Here is a 17671-nt window from a genome sequence, read left to right on the forward strand (position 1 = left end):
TCTGCCATGCTGCGACTCAGTAATGTCTAGCCATTGTTTGTGTATAGTTCTAGTGCCATTCTTCATTTAAAAACATCATTTACACCTAAAAAAGCAACCATAATGCATACAGTGAAAGATGAAGAAACGATCCTCCTGACCTTCAGGCTATGATCTAATGGATGGGTTGGACATAAACATTTATTTAAAAGGTAATTTGAAGTTTATGACATTATTTCCCATCACATGGGAATTGCTATCATACTAAGGCACTTACTCTGTTTTTTATTTCCCAGCATTTATTATCAAACTGATATGGCGGTCACATGCAGTATATAATGGAGAAGTAATATTGCTGTATGCCAAAAACTGCCATAACCAAGATAAATATTCTGTAAATAATGTTGAGTTAAATGAGTTCAAAGCACTGCACCATGATCATCTGCAGCGAGCTTTTTATTTGACACACAATTGATAACCTTAAACAAACCATAAACAGTATTCTTGGAAACCCCTCAATCCTCTTCACAATGAGGTTCTAAAATATTCCTAATACTTGGCTGTCCACACAGAGACAGGCAGAAGCATGAAGTGCAACTATTTCCTCAAGTGCAACAAATAGATTCTCAAATCCATACATTCTACTTGTGAATTAACCACTCTGCAGCATAAATGTAGCTTATCCACATTTAAAGAAAGGCATTAAGAGACTTGCTGCACCTCCTGGACAAAACTGAGAGCCAGTCTTGCCACCATATTTTGTTAGGTGGGTCTCTGAGCCTGAAGGGGTAAAAAACTCTCCTCTCAAACGAGGAGGCATCAAATCTGTTCAGAAATTGAGCCCACAGATACCTGTCCAGGCTGTTCTGGAGATGTGAGTTGCTTACCAGCAGGAGTTTTGGGCTCTGTCACCAGCCAGTGATGGGAGCTGCATCTCCTGCCATGTGGCTTTGTGATGCACAGCAGCCACTGCTGCCACAGAAGGGCAAGGCAGCAAAAGAGAGCTCAGAGAAAATTTTATCTGTCATCTACTGGAAAATCCACTTAAGGAAATTGGAAAATCCATTGAAGCTGCACAGTTTCTTGAAACGTTTGGTTTTAGAGAGAAATATATGTATATGCCCTGGTAAGGATTATGAGTATAGGTAACCATAGAACTTAAACCAGATGTAACTGAGGCTAATGGATAATATTGAATCTTTTCCCTTGATTTATTGGCAAAAATGGAATTTGAGAACCACAGGTGACACAATACAGGCAGGAGAGCTGACTGGAACATCCCAGTTAAGATGCCAACGTTCACCTCAGCTCTGCAGTCATTAAACACGAGCCATTGCACCTCAAAGCTGCCTCCAGAAAGGATATTGCAAATGTTTTATGCAAATTCTCTAAGCAATATCTTCAGGTATTCCAAGTCCAGCCAGTGATGATGGCACATGAATCATTCTCTTCTAGCTGGTACCAGGAACATGATAAATGTTCAGTCCAAAGCAAACAAAAATAGCTTTGCATATAAAGCACTCCTCTTTTTTCCCAGCCACTTTCACCTCAGATCTGACTAACAGGTGATCTGGGATCTGAGGGAAGTGTCAACTTTTCATCTTATTTAGAAAAAGAAATATAATTTCATTACAATATATTAACAAAAATAATCTATTTTGTAACTGATCCCAACATTTTCACAAAACAAAAAATTAAGTCCAGGAAATAGGCATTTCCACACTTTAAATAATTTTTGTTTAGCAAATTACAATGGAAACCACTTTAATTAGTCCAGAAATAAGTGTGGCAAAATTATTCTAGAATTAGCAAAACATAAGAGAGAAAAAAGCTTTCCATAATTATTAAGATAATTATTAAGAAAACGAAGAGACACTAAACCAAACAAATTACTGTTTATTAAAAGTGATAGATGAGTGTACACCAAGCCCTTCCAACCTGACCTGCCTAATATTCTAGCAATCAAGAAACAAATCTGCCTAAGCAGGTCTGATCACAAGAACACTGTGTTAATTTTATATGTGAAACAAACATATTTCACAGAAATTTTAAATTAAAACGCTGACACTTAATTCTAAATAATTCAAGACTACACCTTTTAATAAAATGTATAATGAAGAATAAGAATATAAGTAATCTATACGCTAGGTATGGAGGAATAAGACCTTTAAAATGCCTTTTTTTTCCCCCTCAGCTTCAATGCATTTAATTCAACAGAAGTCTCATTCCCCTTTTCAGAAGGTATTATTCACAGGATGAGCTGAGGTCTGCATGTACAGCCTGAATTTTACTGTTCTGCAATGGGTGCAGTCATCAGACAATGAGATTTTAAAAATGAAAAAATAAGCTCTTTTTTTCAACAAATGGATCTAGGACTATAAACATCATTATTCTCTAACTAAATTTGCTTAGTGTTTGCTTCACCACTACAGGGTGAAGCTAAAGTAATTTGGCCGCCTTTGTTTTGCTTTTGCATACTTGATAAGCTTCCAGGTGTTATAAATTTAACTTTAACTTATTTACTGTATTTGTAGCTTTGGGGATAATTACAGCTTTATTACCATTTATTTTTGAGTTATTGAAACATACTTTCAAGCTTTAGCTTAATTGTAACATACTTTTTGTCCAGCAATAAAAGAGCTGTTTACATATAGGGAATATTTGCATGTATATTTTCTATTCTTCTCAGAAAAGGCAACTGTATCTTATATCTGTGTCCCTTCAGAAAAGAGATAAAGGGTTATATTTGAAAAATGATTAAGAGTAATATATTGAAAGAAACAGCATCAAATGTATAATTACACATCCATACTCTGAACAATTCATTTTTATTTACACTTGTATGTGATAGATCTTGGGAGGAACAGAAACAACAAAAGAAAGAAAGAAAGAAAGAAAGAAGAAAGCTAAATAAATTTCTTTGATTGTCAATGCAGCCTTCAAATGCCCAGTTCAGTTCACTATCTGCCCTCTTGTACCACACTCTGTATATCTGAATATAACTCTGAACCTTGGGACAGGGGAGGATTACTTTGCTTGATTTTTAAATGATCTAAAACCAAGGGATGCCGTTTCTTTTTGAGAGCATCACGGCCAAATACAGGCTTGAGAATCATTCTCCTAACAAAACCTCAATTTTGATTGTGGCTTGTGAAACTTAAAATTTCAATTATTTTAGCATTGCATGTGTTTCCTGGTGATGACTCATCAATTGTTATTTCCCTTTCCTCATGTATACAAAGAAAGTCGAGGCCATGAAGAAAGGGAAAGGCAAAGAAAATATGGCTAAATTTAAACAAAAAAATTACTTTTCCTTTTAAAAAAAAAGTGTTTTTAATTTCTTTGTTTTATTCCCTCTCTTTAAATTCAAACATTTGCACAGTCTTGTCCTACCAAATGGAATGAAAAGCCATCATGGTCTTGTACACATCTCCAGGAGTCCAGCAGACATGAAAATTGCACAGAACCAAAGGTGCTGTCTATGCATTATAGCTTAAGAAAATAGTTTTACTTTCATCCTTTCATCAATCTCTCATCAATGATGAAGCAATCTGAACAGTCCAGAAGCTCCTGGAGGAGGCAGGTATATCCATGGCTCACATGGCCAAGGAAGACATGACAGCATAGGTCTAATGATATTTCTCTGAAATAATGTTAATACTGCCCTGCAATCCATGCCAGGAGAGCACAGGTATCTTTGGGGTAATACTGCTTTCCAGAGGGTCAGTAAAATTTGAAGTTCATGTTTCGTTTACTCAGCTGGGGAATGTTTTCCTATACAAAAACACAGAAACCTCTGACTGACTGGAGTATGACAGTTTGGAGCCTTTATTTCTAAAAGTTTTATGAAACAGATGCTGACTAAAGAGGACTCCAGCACCCTGGTCTTCACAAACAGGAGTTACACAAAGAAAGGCTGTGATTCTTTAGACTGATTTGGAAGAGTATCTTCCTTGCACAATGACATGATGGTGGCTTCCCTAAGAATTTAAAGGGACTACCTGGATGACTCCAAGGAAATCAGTGTTTGTTTTGAATAAGATATATCTGCAAACTATGTACCTGAAGTCACCTGAGATCTACAGGTGTAAAAGCACCCAATTTTTCTTCTCAGGTTGTTCCTGACAATGTCTGAGTTTTCCTGGCCTTCCTGGCGGTTCAGACATCTGCAATTCTGGAAGTGATAGTATATCACATTGACCTACCTGCCACAAAAAATAGTGGTTTCAACCAGTGCTGGTTTCTAAATTGCATTTCAGCTGTGCCTGCATATAATGTTTTACAAGTATATGAATATATGGCAAGTATGAAGCTGAAGAGGAAAGATTTCTTAAAGGAATAACCAGAGAGATAAAAAAATAGCCTGTAAAACACACTTCACCTTTGCCATGTTTCTTTCATCTTAACTAACTCTAATACAAGCTCATGAGGGCACAGCTGCTGCTTAATATGAATTGGCACAGAAAATTCCCCTCTAGCACAGTGAGAGCCACACAGCACAGTATGGGTTACAAATAAACCATAGTAACAATTGAATTAACCTGAAAGGCCATGCAGAACCACGTGTAAATCCATCATGTATTCTGACTTTGTCTAACCCACCCAAAGCCTGACCAGCTTCCAGCAGATGCCAGTGCTCTTAAAGATAACTGCCACAAATGTTTCCTTTTTCACTCCCAGCATTTATAGTTGCCTGGGGCCCAAAGTGGGCAAAAAATGCAGTCCCAAGACAGCTGTAGTTTCTCAGGCAAGCTATACATTAAGGCTGTCTAGTCCACTATTTTATTGCCCTGCAGGACTGAAAATGGAAGATCATTTCTGCTAGAAATAAGAATTCCCAGCAGCCAACAGGACTCAGTGAGCACTTCCAGCCTGGGCAGAAACAAAATAGCCACTAGTTTATGTCTAAAAATGTTATTCTACTCCACTACAAAGATTAGTATTGCTTCTCCCTAAATCTGTGTAACTGCATTCATGGTAACAGAGTTTCTAAAAGCAGTCAGAGAAATGGGAAAAGAAATCCTAAAACTTCTAAAAACCCCAAATACTTTTTTTTTCCACAGAAGGCAGACATACACCAGAGGTGATGCAAGGATAAAGGAAGTATTTACCAAAGATGGCCATCATGACAATTTTTTTTAAAAAACATCATCTAGCATGACAGTTAAAATTGCCAGTCATTACCCACTCCTGATTTGAAAACTAAACTCACTGCTTCTCACCCACTCTCCACTGAAAAAAATTAAATCCCTCATCAGCTCTGCTGGGAAGACCAAATGCAAATTTAGTGCACAAGTGTTAAAAAAGGATCTATAAAGAACAAAGTTACTACTAAGTCACGGTAGGTTATTAAGAGCCAAATCTTTGGTAATACAGAGAAACCCTATTTAAACTATGGGAAAAAAATAGTATGTATAAGTTTCCTTGTGTCTCTGAGTACAGACATTCTATCACACATCACAAAGGTCTTCAAGGATTAAAAAATGATCAATATTTCTACACTTTCACTGTACTGGTGTCATAGGAGATACTGGACAAACTAACAGGGATTTAATACTTGGTACTGATGGTCAGAGATACAGGGAGACCTCATATTTTGGAGAAGACAGCAACAGCAGCAAAAATGCACATTTTTTCTTGGGCTCTCCCATATCTCTCTGTACAGCCGTGCACAGCTGGATCAGGGTTGTGCCCTGAGAGTGCCTGGCCAGAAGAGACCTGCAGCCTCTCCACTGTCCCTGACCTGTCCCATGGCACCAGTTCCACTAAATACCCTGCAACAGCAAGGGGTTAATATGGGTGTTTGCATTCAAATAAAAGGACTTCCCTGCCCATGACTGAGGTTCCTGCAATTTCTTTTCCCAACCCATGCAAGCACAGAGGGTCACTATTATTCCTTGGACCTCTCCACCAAGCACCAGTTTTGTCTGCAAGATGCACCATGGGAACAGCACAGGAGGACAAGTTCAAAGTAGGCCCATTTCTTAAATGGTCACACTTATATTTGGATTATTTTAAGAACTGAGGCATGAAGCTACAGGCATCTTCTAAAACATAATAATGTTTTATTAGTATTTTTTATCCCAGAATATTTTTTCTCATGTGGCTCCTTTGGTTTTTGAGATTCTTGCTAATAACCTGTGCATCAACAACATTCTGCAGAAAGCGTTGCTTGTTGCAGTTGTATTCTGCCGATAGCTTTTTTATTTATTCTAGTATTTTATTTTACATACTTCATGTAACTGAAAATCTTTGTCCTGGTGGCCAAAGACAGAATAAAAGTCTCACTCTTTCTTCAGTTTCTCATTTTATATATTTTTTTCTTTTCTATACTATTTGTTACTATTTTAGAAGAAATAATCTGCCTTTTCAATCTCTCTTCATAGGAATTTTCCATGCCCTTAATCATTCTTGTCACCTTTTCCCTGCTCCTTCCATTTCTGCATTGTCCCTTTGGCGATGGAGTGACCAGCACTCACAGAAGCCTTGAGCATTGATTTATACTTAATTAACTTCTAAAGTCCTCAAAGAAGCAAACAGAATTCTTTGTTAACAATGCCTGCAGAGCAATTGGGTTGATTCAGACCTCCAAAAAGAAGCTGAAATTTGGAACAGCTTGCTAGGCAACCCTTATGTATGTTTTAACTTCACACCCAAGTGCTTTTCAGTGAGGTTAACTAGGAAATGCAGTTCTTTATTTTGTTCTTGGGGGGTCACAATACACAGAATTTACATGCTCAAATTCCCATGTTACTATACATACTGTTACCACTCAGTACAGAGGGAGATGTATGACATAATTTCCCTATATAAGACAAATTTATATGTGTACATTGTTTTGCTCCCAAAAACACATTCAGCTCCATCACATTTCTCCTTCTATTTGGTGTAAATAGCCAGCCACTGGCAGCTTGTGCTGTGAGCCACTGCAGCAAAACCTCTTCCAGCAAATCACTCCATTTGAGGCATTTTTCTTTCCCAGAAGGCCAGAATGAACTCCAATTGAGAAGCTGAAAAAAGTAAAATCCAAGTTTCTTTTTCCTATGCCATCAGAAAGGCACCAATGTAGTGAATTTTACTTTTTCACCATTCCCTCAATTCTTTTCTTGCTAGTGGGGAAGATCAGTATGTCTCTAACATGGGAATATTCTCCAAACACACTTCTGAAGACCAGGGGGATGTTGAGAGCAGCAATACCAGAAAATGGGTGGTGTTGGTCCTAAGGGCTCTAGGGCAGCCCACTTCAAACCAGCACCTCTGCTGCTGTCAGTGGGACCAAGGACCTTCCAACCTGCATGGAGTGCAGGGCTCCCCAAGCCAGGTGACACTTGGTGAGGGGAAAAAGAGTGATTTCAATCAGCCAAGCTAAGCATGTAATCCCAATACCAAAAGTAAGCTTTATCAGGATAATGTTGAGCTGTTCTCACTTTGGAGAGCAAGATCAGCCCTCTCTGAGACTTCCTGAGAGGTTGCCAGAACACGGCTCTGCAAAACAACAGCCACCCTATGTAAAAGGAAAAAGCTGGAATCATCAAGAAACCTGCAACAATGTCAGCTAGACAGGAAAACAGAAAAATAAAAACTGCACTGAAATTCAACAGGGTTTTATCTGCGTGAAAGATTAATTTTTTTAAAAATCATTGCCCTGCTTAAAATCTGTGCTTGTTCAGAATGCAGTCATCCCAACCAATCAACAATAAAACATCACTCATTTGCCTTTAGTAAAAAGTACAGAAACTGGTCAACAAAGCTAGAGAAAACCACATTAATTTCCTCCTTTGGATAAGCCACTTAAACTAAATTTGATTTTCTCCCATTCAAAAGCTATTCTTTTTCACCCTCCAAATTAATTTTGCTTCTTTGAGGGATTTGACTTTTAGGAACATCCTTTTACAGTCTCCCATCTTCAGTCTTGGTTTGGTTGTTTGCTAAGAATACAAGTGATGAAAACTGAAAGCTGCAAACCTGAACTGGAATGAGAAGAGCTGCAGGAATGCCTCAACTGAAATAAAGTACTGGGATGAACTGATAGCTTAGAACATGTCACAGCAAAAAACCCACAGAACAAAGAAAGCAGGTGAGCTGCCTCAGCCCTTTATCATGGCTTGCTGGTGTGCATTAGATCACTCAGATTATCTTTTACAGCTCTTTAAACCACTAGAAAAAATTTAGATCTCTGTTGTGCACAAAATTACAAGAGAAAGAAAATATCTTGGATAGAAGGCCCCCATCCTGGGAGCCAGAGCTTTTTCTCTGTTGAAAGAAATGAAGCTTGGCCTCTTGTCCAGCCAACACAAATCACATCCTCAATGTCTGACTTGTTGTAGCTCAGCACACAGGCCTTCCATGGATCTCCTTGCCTTCACATATCACACACACTCACGAGGCTGTTTGGGATGACACCTCTCACTTGTGCCCTTAAGACTGGAGCATCACGGCTCTAGGAGAGCTCCAGCCTGCTCTACCCAAACTTCTCTTAAGTTTAAGCTTATATCACAATAGAACAAGCAAGCCCACACTGAATATTCTACTTGGCAAAATCCCTACAAGAGTCCCTACAGGGCTACAGGCAGAGAAAAGTGGAGGATTTGAGACTGACTTTTGTCCATCTGTCCCACAAAGCAGCCAAATCCGTAATGCCTTGCCAGGGTAAAACCTCAGGTGGCTGAGATCAGCCTCAAACCCTTCCCAAAGGCAAAGCACAAATACACAGTGCAGGAGGGACAAAGACCCTTGGAGGAAGGATGCTGCTGGTTTGGGCAGGACACAGCCCTGCTCTGCCCACAGGGCCAAGCACAGCACGGAGAAGGAGAAGGAGAAGAAGGAGAAGGAGAAGGAGAAGGAGAAGGAGAAGGAGAAGGAGAAGGAGAAGGAGAAGGAGAAGGAGAAGGAGAAGGAGAAGGAGAAGGAGAAGGAGAAGGAGAAGGAGAAGGAGAAGGAGAAGGAGAAGGAGAAGGAGAAGGAGAAGGAGAAGGAGAAGGAGAAGGAGAAAGAAGCGATGCAGCATTCCCCGTTCCCTTCGACTGCCCACCCTGGGAGACTGGTGTGCAGGAGGAACAGATGTACCAAGAAGAAAGCAGTAGGATGAATGTTTTTATATACCTTACAGACTCCAGAGAATAAACTGCAACCTGTTCTTGCTCAGACAACATGGTCCTACAAGAACTTACAAGCATCATCTACCACAGTTCCTTATGTACACAAAATTATTTCTACTCCCTTTCAGAGGTCCTGGTGTAAGATTTATCCTGAAAAAAACCCCAAAAATTTCCAGTTAAAAACTTAAAAATATATATTTTTTTTCCTTCTAGTGGAGCATTCTGGAGGAATATGAAAGGATCAGCAAGCCAGATTGCAGTGTTAGCTGCTGAGCATTCAGAGAACATACAATAGAAGAATGTGTCAAATCTGAAATGTGATAACAGAGATGCTGCAAAAGAAAAAGGAATATCCTAAAACAGAAAAAAAGGGTAGAAGTGTGTAGGAAAGACAGGCCTGATTATCCTCTACATAACATGGGAAAAAAAAAAAAAAAAAAAAAAAGGCATCGAAGACAGTACAGTTATTCCAGAAAGAAATCAGGACACTTGAGATGATGTACAGCCTGGAACTGCAAATCAAATACTCTCCAGCCCATTAGGCAAGGCTGTGGTTATCTTTGGCTTCTTTATAACGTACAGGCTCTGGGACATAATCAATTTACCAGGGGGAGACAATCCATTGTACTTATCCAGAACCAGCCCACGCTCAACTGGCAAACAGCCTGTGGCACCACAGGGATGGGTGAAAGAAGCTCAGAAGCAGGAGCAGAATGCTCAGGAGCCCAGACCTTGGTGGTCCAGGACAGGAAGCTAGGGCAGATAAAGCAACAGGAATTCTCACCCTCTAAAACCACATGGCTACAGCCAAATTATTAATAAAACTGTTGAGTGAATTTATTTATTTTTCTTTGTTTGTGCTTACTCTGCTAAGAAACTGAGGAAAGTTGAGTTGCCTGACCTGAAATAGTGCCAGGACCATTCAAAATATTTACTGGCTTAATTTACCAGTTGAGATGCAGCCTGCAAGTCCAGAGCACCTCCAGCACATTTTCTAAGAAATGGCTGTTTGGGTAGGAACTCTGGATTTCCCAGTAATTAAAATGAGTCACTAACTTAATTTTGCCTCCTACTATTTTTACTTAGCATTTTCTTACATCCTAGATACACAGAAATTATACTGCAAGATGCTTGGGGCACATTTGTCCTTGCTTCACTAAACATCAAGCTTTTGAAAAATCGTACTTTCAAAAAAACAAACAAAGTTGGCTAAGAGGAGAGGGTCAGCATCACCTTCTCTTTGCCACTTTTTTTGGCAGAAAAATGGACAAGTACTGGAAAAAGATAGTTTTTAAATGAAAATGTAGCATGCATGGCACCTTCTCATCCAAGCACTCCAGGACTTGCATATATGCTCATTTTCCTTCCACACCTGCAACAACCTGCTTGCTCTAATGTAAAGGAGTATTTTACTCCTAGGTGTTGCTGCACTGCCACTGCTGCAGCAACCCATGGTCTGGGCTGTGAAGGTGAAACCTCCTCTGGTAAGGGCTAGTCCATTTCTCCACCTCTGAATAATTCACAGAAGTTATTCATGGAGACAGGAAAAGGCTGGAGAAGAGCCATCAGTCATAAGCCCAGCAAGTCCCTTTCCCATGGCCTGTGTGGTTCCCAGGGCTGCTCCTCAGCCAGGCTGGGTGTGCTGGAGCAGAGGGGCAGAGCAGGGACAGGAGGTGACACGAGAGCTCTGTCCCTCGAGACACACACCACAGGCTCAAATAAAGACTTCCAGAAGTGCCCTCTGAAATCTCTGCCATCAAGCTCCATCCAGCCTTTAAGATGGGCATTTCTCATTAAGCACTACTTTGAAGTTGATTTTAAATGCTGTGTTAACAAATACACCCCTATTTATTTGTATCCTGATTTATTGATCAAGCAAGCTTGATAAATTTAGGCTGATTTATAAATTCATACAGTATTTTGGAATGCTATTTTGAGCACTGCTACCATTTAACTCAATTTTATGGCTACCACAGGAAACGAGGTTGGTGAAAAGCAGCGTCCACTGCACCACAGGAACTGAGGATAGCTCTGAACACTAATCAGATAAAAAATTGACTAAAAGTTAAATCCAGATTTGTACACATCCTGTTTTGCTTCACTCTGTTTTGACCTGTTTGACTTCAAAGAAGTGTTTAAACATAAGGCAAACTCTTCTTCTAATCACCTTGAAACACTCCCCCCTTCTTCTACTCTCCCAGAATTGCAATGTGTGACTACTGTGAATTCTGTGTAGTCACACATATTTTGTACACTGTGAAAACTGTCTCGCCTTAAAGTGAAGTGGTTTATGTAACTACTGTACATACAAAGTATCTGCAGGTTCCTGAGAATTTATTCTGAGACAAAATGCTAATCAAAGAGAGACAAAATTGTTCACACAATACACAATAAATAGACTTAAATGGACAAGAAAAACTCTTCTAATTCATATACAATGCCATGTGTGCTTTATCACAAACAATTACAGCTTGTCCTGTAGCTTTACATAGTCATGAGATGGTCTCTTTTTGCCTCTTTAAATATGGACACAGGAAAAGAAAATATTAAAAATGCATTATGCCCTTTGTTTTCCCAGAAGAGAACACAAGCAAGCCCTTCACAGCATTCTGCCTTAAGGCAAAATTTTCATCTATCCAAAATCCTTAAAAAATTTATTCCTTCTGAAATGTTTACTAAATACTCATGTACTGAATAACTTCATTCTCAGTGATATCTTTTGTGCTTAAGTGTAGGAGGGTCCTTTAAAATTAAGTTTTATAAAGGTAGAAGGTAATACTTTATGGTACACATTATCCCCAGTTTACCAGTTTCCCTTGGTAGTAAGGCTGAAATATTACTGAGAACTTGATAAATACGAACAGCAAAATTTTCCTTTTCCCCACCCCCTGTTTTCACTTAGTCCACAAAATTTCTAAGGAGTTGACATACAGTATTACTATAACATTAAGGTCTAATATTATAATAACAAGTTTGCTTTTGAAATTCAATCTAGAGTGTAAAATATTAAGCCATATTAGAGGTAATGAGTTATCTGTATTTAAACACACAACCCATGCATGATGGTTAAGTAGAGTGTTTGTTTCCAGCAGATTCAGTTGGAGTCTTTTAAAATATTTGCAGCAAAATATTTATTGTAATTGTTGCAAAGAGTGTGTTCTTAACATCTCTAATAAAAAATACCAGCAGGTTCAAATCAGTAAGAGCACGGAGAAGTTCTTAGGGGCTTTGAATCCAGCAAGATCATGTAATTAATAAGACTGTATTTGACAAAGGAATATATAATTTATACATAATACAATACATGTAATAATGTAGAATTTAACATATAATTTACAATTATATGCCTGACAAATCAAGTTAATTGGACAAGTTTTTAAAACAGCTGATGATGTAATCCATCTGCATGTAACCTTGAATACTTCAGGCAGTTTAAGAAAGAACTTCATTGTAAACTGTTTGGTCTTTTCCTCCTCACTTTTCAAAGGAAGTTCTTTTGTCTGAGATGAAGGAAAATTAAAAAGAATGTTATTGACATAAAATATTAAAAGGCAAGCTTGCTGAAGCCAGCTTCAGAGCATTTTAACTTTTGCCTTTTAATTCCATTATGGGCAAGGTTTTGCTGAGCATTATCAGTGATGCAGAAGACCGTGCTCATAGGAAAGTTCTGCAGTGCAAAGTATAAAATATGCTGATGATTTAGCATGCACACGCCAGCGTTCCCCACACAGGGGTCAAAAGCCAGGGTTCAGCTGGACTCACAAATACATCACCCTGAATCAAACAGAGCATCCCTAAATCATAGCAGTCACTACCACACACTCATTACATTAATAAATTGCTCACTAATGGGAGCAGTGACAAGTAAGATGTGCACTTAGTGGCCCTGTTTGCTGCCTGCTCCTGATGCCTGAGTGCCCGTTTTTCTCTGGGTTATGTTCCAAAGTCTTCAAAGTGCATGAAGAAAATCTGCTCAGTGTTGTGAAATAAATCAAAGAGTGTCTGCAGAAAATTCCTAAAACGCTTCTGCCCTAATCTCCTGGACCAGAGAGTGGGCTTGCAGAATGCTAAACTTGCTTTTCAAAGAAGATCAAAGCAATGCCAGCAACAATTAAAAGCAGGGGTGCAGGTGCGCGCATGCGCCGGGGCTCCGCGGAGGCACCAAGAGCCTCTTTTTAGTCATCCCTGAATGCTAAGGCTGACTTATCTAATCATTCCACGTGTGGTTTGAAAGGACAGGAGATGTGTTTGTGAGAGACACCAAAACTGTCCGCCTTTTTGGCTAAAACGTAACATTTTATGAGACACACTGTTTCCATTAATTTTGAAAAGCTCCTCAGCTACTGTCTAAATAAACCAGCCTGTAATTTTGTTGTTTAGTAGAGTCAAAGATAAATGAAGTTTCAATTGTGTAGCTATCCTTCCTCCTGTTACTTAGTCTTTCAGTAGGTTTTCCCTACTTCAACACTTGGAGGGCCAGCTGCTTGCCTCACCCCAACACCTGAATAACCAGGTTTGGCAGCTTATCCTGCACTGCAGCAATTCAATCTGCCTGCTTCAACTTTTACCCAGTACAGGTTGTCCTGCCTTCTTCACACAGTTGCACAAGAAATACTTGTGTTAGTAGCTAAGTGTGAGGAGTGCTCGTGCCTGAGGGAGGGTGATGCTACATGACAAGTGCTACGCCTCCAGTATGGGGGGAGACTTAGCAGCCAACCTGTTATTTCTCTGATAATATGGTTTGTCTGCTTCCCCCTTCTCAAGATGGCATTTCATTGCACAAATGGGAGGAAAAAAACCCCAAGTCCCGCCAAAAAACAGCCATGGGAAAAAACTCTTCCGAGTTCACAGGATAAGGAAGGAGTAAAACCCTGAATGAACTCTCCTGGCTGAACTGGGTTAGGATGAAAAATGCTTCTACTAAATGCTGAAAATTTAGGTCAGTCTTGTTTATGTGAAGATATAAACAACTGACATTTTGAGAAGCATGTGAATTGAAGTGATATTTCTGTGTTCTCTCTGAATCACATTGGGCCACCAGGCACTTTTATACCAACCAATTTCTCTCCCTTCAAATTAAAAAAAAAAAAAAAATCTGAATTGCCATGTCAGCTGTGAGCAGCAACACATTGGAGTACCATGCTTCAAAGCCTAGTGGTAGCAGCCCCTGAAATATTTCATATTTCTAAAAAACACTGAGTTAACTGAGTGGCTATGTGGGAAACATAAATGAGAACCAACTGTTTTGAAAGCTGCCTGCCTCTTTCCTACCCCCATATTAATACAGGTTACATTATTCCCCTACAAGTATCCAGAGAAGATGAGGAAAAAGATAGCAGATACCCTTCTGAGACCTAATTGATGTTATCCAAAACATGCATCACACCAGATATCCATTACACTTAACACAGCTCAACATAAGGTGATTCTGACAATGTGAATAGGGCTCAATCCTATTTCTCTTCAAATCCACATGAATAGTTTATTATGTTCAGACCCAAGCACAGCGATTCATTTTGATAAAATGCTGCTTAGCAGCATCAAAACTGCCTGAGCATTTTGTCTGCCTATACTAGGGCTTCCTACTGCTGCCATTGAAACAAATGGCAGAATTCCCATTTACTTCCATGGGTGAAGAGCCAAGCTCTTAGAAACCTTTGTTTTTAAGGAAAAACATTTTTCCTCCCACTCATGACTGCAGTTCTCCTGAAAACCCAATGGAACCGTTTAAGAAGTCAGGTGGTCAGGAGCAGGCCCAGAGGTCAGGAACAAAGAATATTAATACAGCCTTGCTATTGAAAAACTGAGCAGAAACCTCGAAGCATTGTTGTTGTTTTCAAAACAAAAAATGACATTCTCAGATCTAAATATGAAGATTTTAAAATATATATAAATCTGTGAAGAAAAAAAGGAAGCACATATTTCATTTAATGTCTGGATTACTGATTCTTATTAAACAAACCAAGCTCATTATAAAATCAATATCAACCACTACACTCCCAGGAGAAATGGCAAAAAAGGTCACTCCAAGAAATTCAAACAATTTTCCTGCTGGAAGGGCACGATTTTAATTACAGATACTATTAATTAGAGCTGTCAGTAGGAAGATTGTCCTGTTAATTATCAGAAATTCAGTTTCAAGTGTGGTTTTGGAACCTGGAGGGCTTTTCAAAAAAATTAAGAATTCCTGTATTCACAATTAACGGAAGAAAAGGCTACCTATTGCTTCTGTGCTTTAAATAAACCAATAGCTAGTCACCTATTAAAATCAAACAAAAATATTTATGGCCACAGTCTCATTGGCCAACAAAACTGATAAAACTGCTGTTTTGTTCACACTTTATCCCAGAGAACATTTCCTTTTTTTGTCTTCAGGAAATGCTCTTGTTCTCACTTAGTCTTGCTTTGGAAGTCATTAAATGCAAAGATGTAATTTAATTTTTTTAAAGTAAACATTTCTTTAAAAGTGAAAACTAAAACGATTCCTGAAGATACTAATTGTTACAGTAACATTCATATTTATTATTCTGTACTTAATTCTCTCTAGACCCAGCCTGTGGAGATATACTTAATACATTACATCTTTAACATCTAAGAGATACAGACAGACCCAAACTTTGTGAGGAAATATGAGTTTATTCCCATAATACTCTCAGCTGCCAATTTGAATCTATCTCAGCTCCAGGATACAGAAAGGTCAGAATGTCTGATCCTAAGCAGAACAAGAAAGTAAAGTAAAACTTGACAAAAAAGTGCCATTAGCGAGGCACTGTGGGTGCACAACAGACAGAGATACTACAGAGACAATGTTTACACATTCTCAGATTCTTTTTCCTGGTTACACTCCAAATATTTTTGGATAGCAGACCTGGGCTGTCTGGTATAGGACCATAACACATGCACTACCACACCAATAGCACACCAAGAAATTCATGCCATAACATCTAAAACAAACTTCAGGAAGATGCAGTGTCTCTCCACCCAACACTTTTGAAAGTGAAAGAGAAAGCTCGAGGTTTCTGATTTATTTCCGAGAAGCTGAGTGCAGTCCTCCAGCATTACTGGGTACACATCTGCTATCATTGTTCTCCTAGAACCAGTCCTGGTTTACCTCCCATCTATCAGCATTAGATTTCATTTTATCTGAATAATGGCAGAAGGTGGCAACAGATCGGGTCAAAGGCTCTTTTCATATCAGACCCTGAAGAAGTCGATTACTCAAAAAGAGAGACATCTTCAGATAACTGTGCAATCCATTCCTCATAAATGCTAAAGATTTTCCGTTATTAATAGTGGCAGGGGTGACAGATTATGGATATTAATGCTATTTTTCTGAGAATTCCAATGGCAAGGGCTGGGATTTTTTTTTTTTTTTTTTTTTTTTTTTAATGTTTCTAATTAGGCACAAATTTACAGCAGCTACCAGAATAGCCAAGATTAATACCCAGTAGTAAAAAGCTGCTACACCGAATCCGCGGGACTATGAATAGAAACGGGGGGGGAAGAGTCGGAAACAAACCCACCCCCGCGACTCCCAGGGCGAGAAGGCCCCGGGGGTCTGCCGGGCAGCGGAGGAGGAGAGCTTGGTCCTTACCTGGTAAGCAGTGGGAGCATCGGAGCCGGCGTCAGCCCCCAGGGCCGAGAGCTTCTCCTTCAGGCGGTGGTGGGCGCGGTGGCGGAGGCAGTAGGCGACCCCCGACGCCGCCAGGACCCCGGCGATGCAGGCGAGGGAAAAGAGGGTGAGGAGGAGGAATTTCGCGGACTGCGCCTCTTCCCCGCGCTGCGCGAGCGGCGGGACGTTGCTTTTCTGCAGGGAAGGAGAGAGAGGCAGCGCCTGAGTTGCGCGGTCGCGGAGCAGCGCGGAGCGGGGATCCCGTCGGGGGGAACACTCGGCAGCCCTAACTTTCGGCCGGGGAGGGAGGCAAACAGAGGGGAAGAGACAGGGCTGCTGCCGGGTCCCGCTCCGTGCCCTCCCCTCCGCCGGCTCTCAGTTAACTACCGAGAGGCGGAGGCGGACCCGCTGGATGCGCGCAAGCCCCGCGGAGCGCCCCGCGGCTTCGCGCCCCGCTCGCACCGCATCGAGAGCCAGGGGCTGCGAGGGGCGCAGCAAGGGAAAATCCGGTTTTTTCTTAGTGAAAAATAAAACACAGGGGGAAAAAAAAGAAAGTAGGTGGCGATCCTTCCTTTTGTCTGTTGTAGAGGGAAGCGGCTTAAAAAAAAACCCCGATAGTTCCAAACTCCTCCAGATTACTATTATTTTTGCAGCAATAGGAGAGAATCCTTCTAGTGCATTTCACTTGTCTCCATGTGCTAAAAAGTTGTACAATAATTTCCCCTCATTAGCTTCATTATAACCTATATTAGCAACAATTAAAAACGCAACATGAAAATGAAAAGACCAGGCGCGCAAATTGCAGCAAGACTCATTTGGCCTGCATTCCCCCTTTCACAATTACCAGGGAAATGAATTGAAAAGCACGCCCCTGCCTCAGTCCTGGTTGCTACAAGACGAGAACAATTAGCAAACTCCTTTCCACCACCTAATTTCGCGTGGTAACAAAATGGATTTTTCCCCATGAATGCCTAGCCGGCCT

The 17671-nt window shown here is 40.1% G+C and overlaps 1 protein-coding gene across 1 annotated transcript in view; it reads right to left on the reverse strand.

Annotated features, from left to right (window-relative positions):
* The window catches only part of PTPRN2 (protein tyrosine phosphatase receptor type N2), a 636386-nt gene that overhangs the window by 89055 nt on the left and 529660 nt on the right, over positions 1-17671 (reverse strand). Inside the window, exon 13 of the mRNA XM_077789214.2 lies at positions 16672-16884. Within this exon, the coding sequence (XP_077645340.2) occupies positions 16672-16884 (213 nt within the window). The remainder of the gene's footprint in view (positions 1-16671; positions 16885-17671) is intronic.

The sequence above is a fragment of the Lonchura striata genome, chromosome 2 (genome assembly GCF_050655825.1).
Source record: "Lonchura striata isolate lonStrDom1 chromosome 2, ASM5065582v1, whole genome shotgun sequence".
In the NCBI taxonomy this organism is placed as follows: domain Eukaryota; kingdom Metazoa; phylum Chordata; class Aves; order Passeriformes; family Estrildidae; genus Lonchura; species Lonchura striata.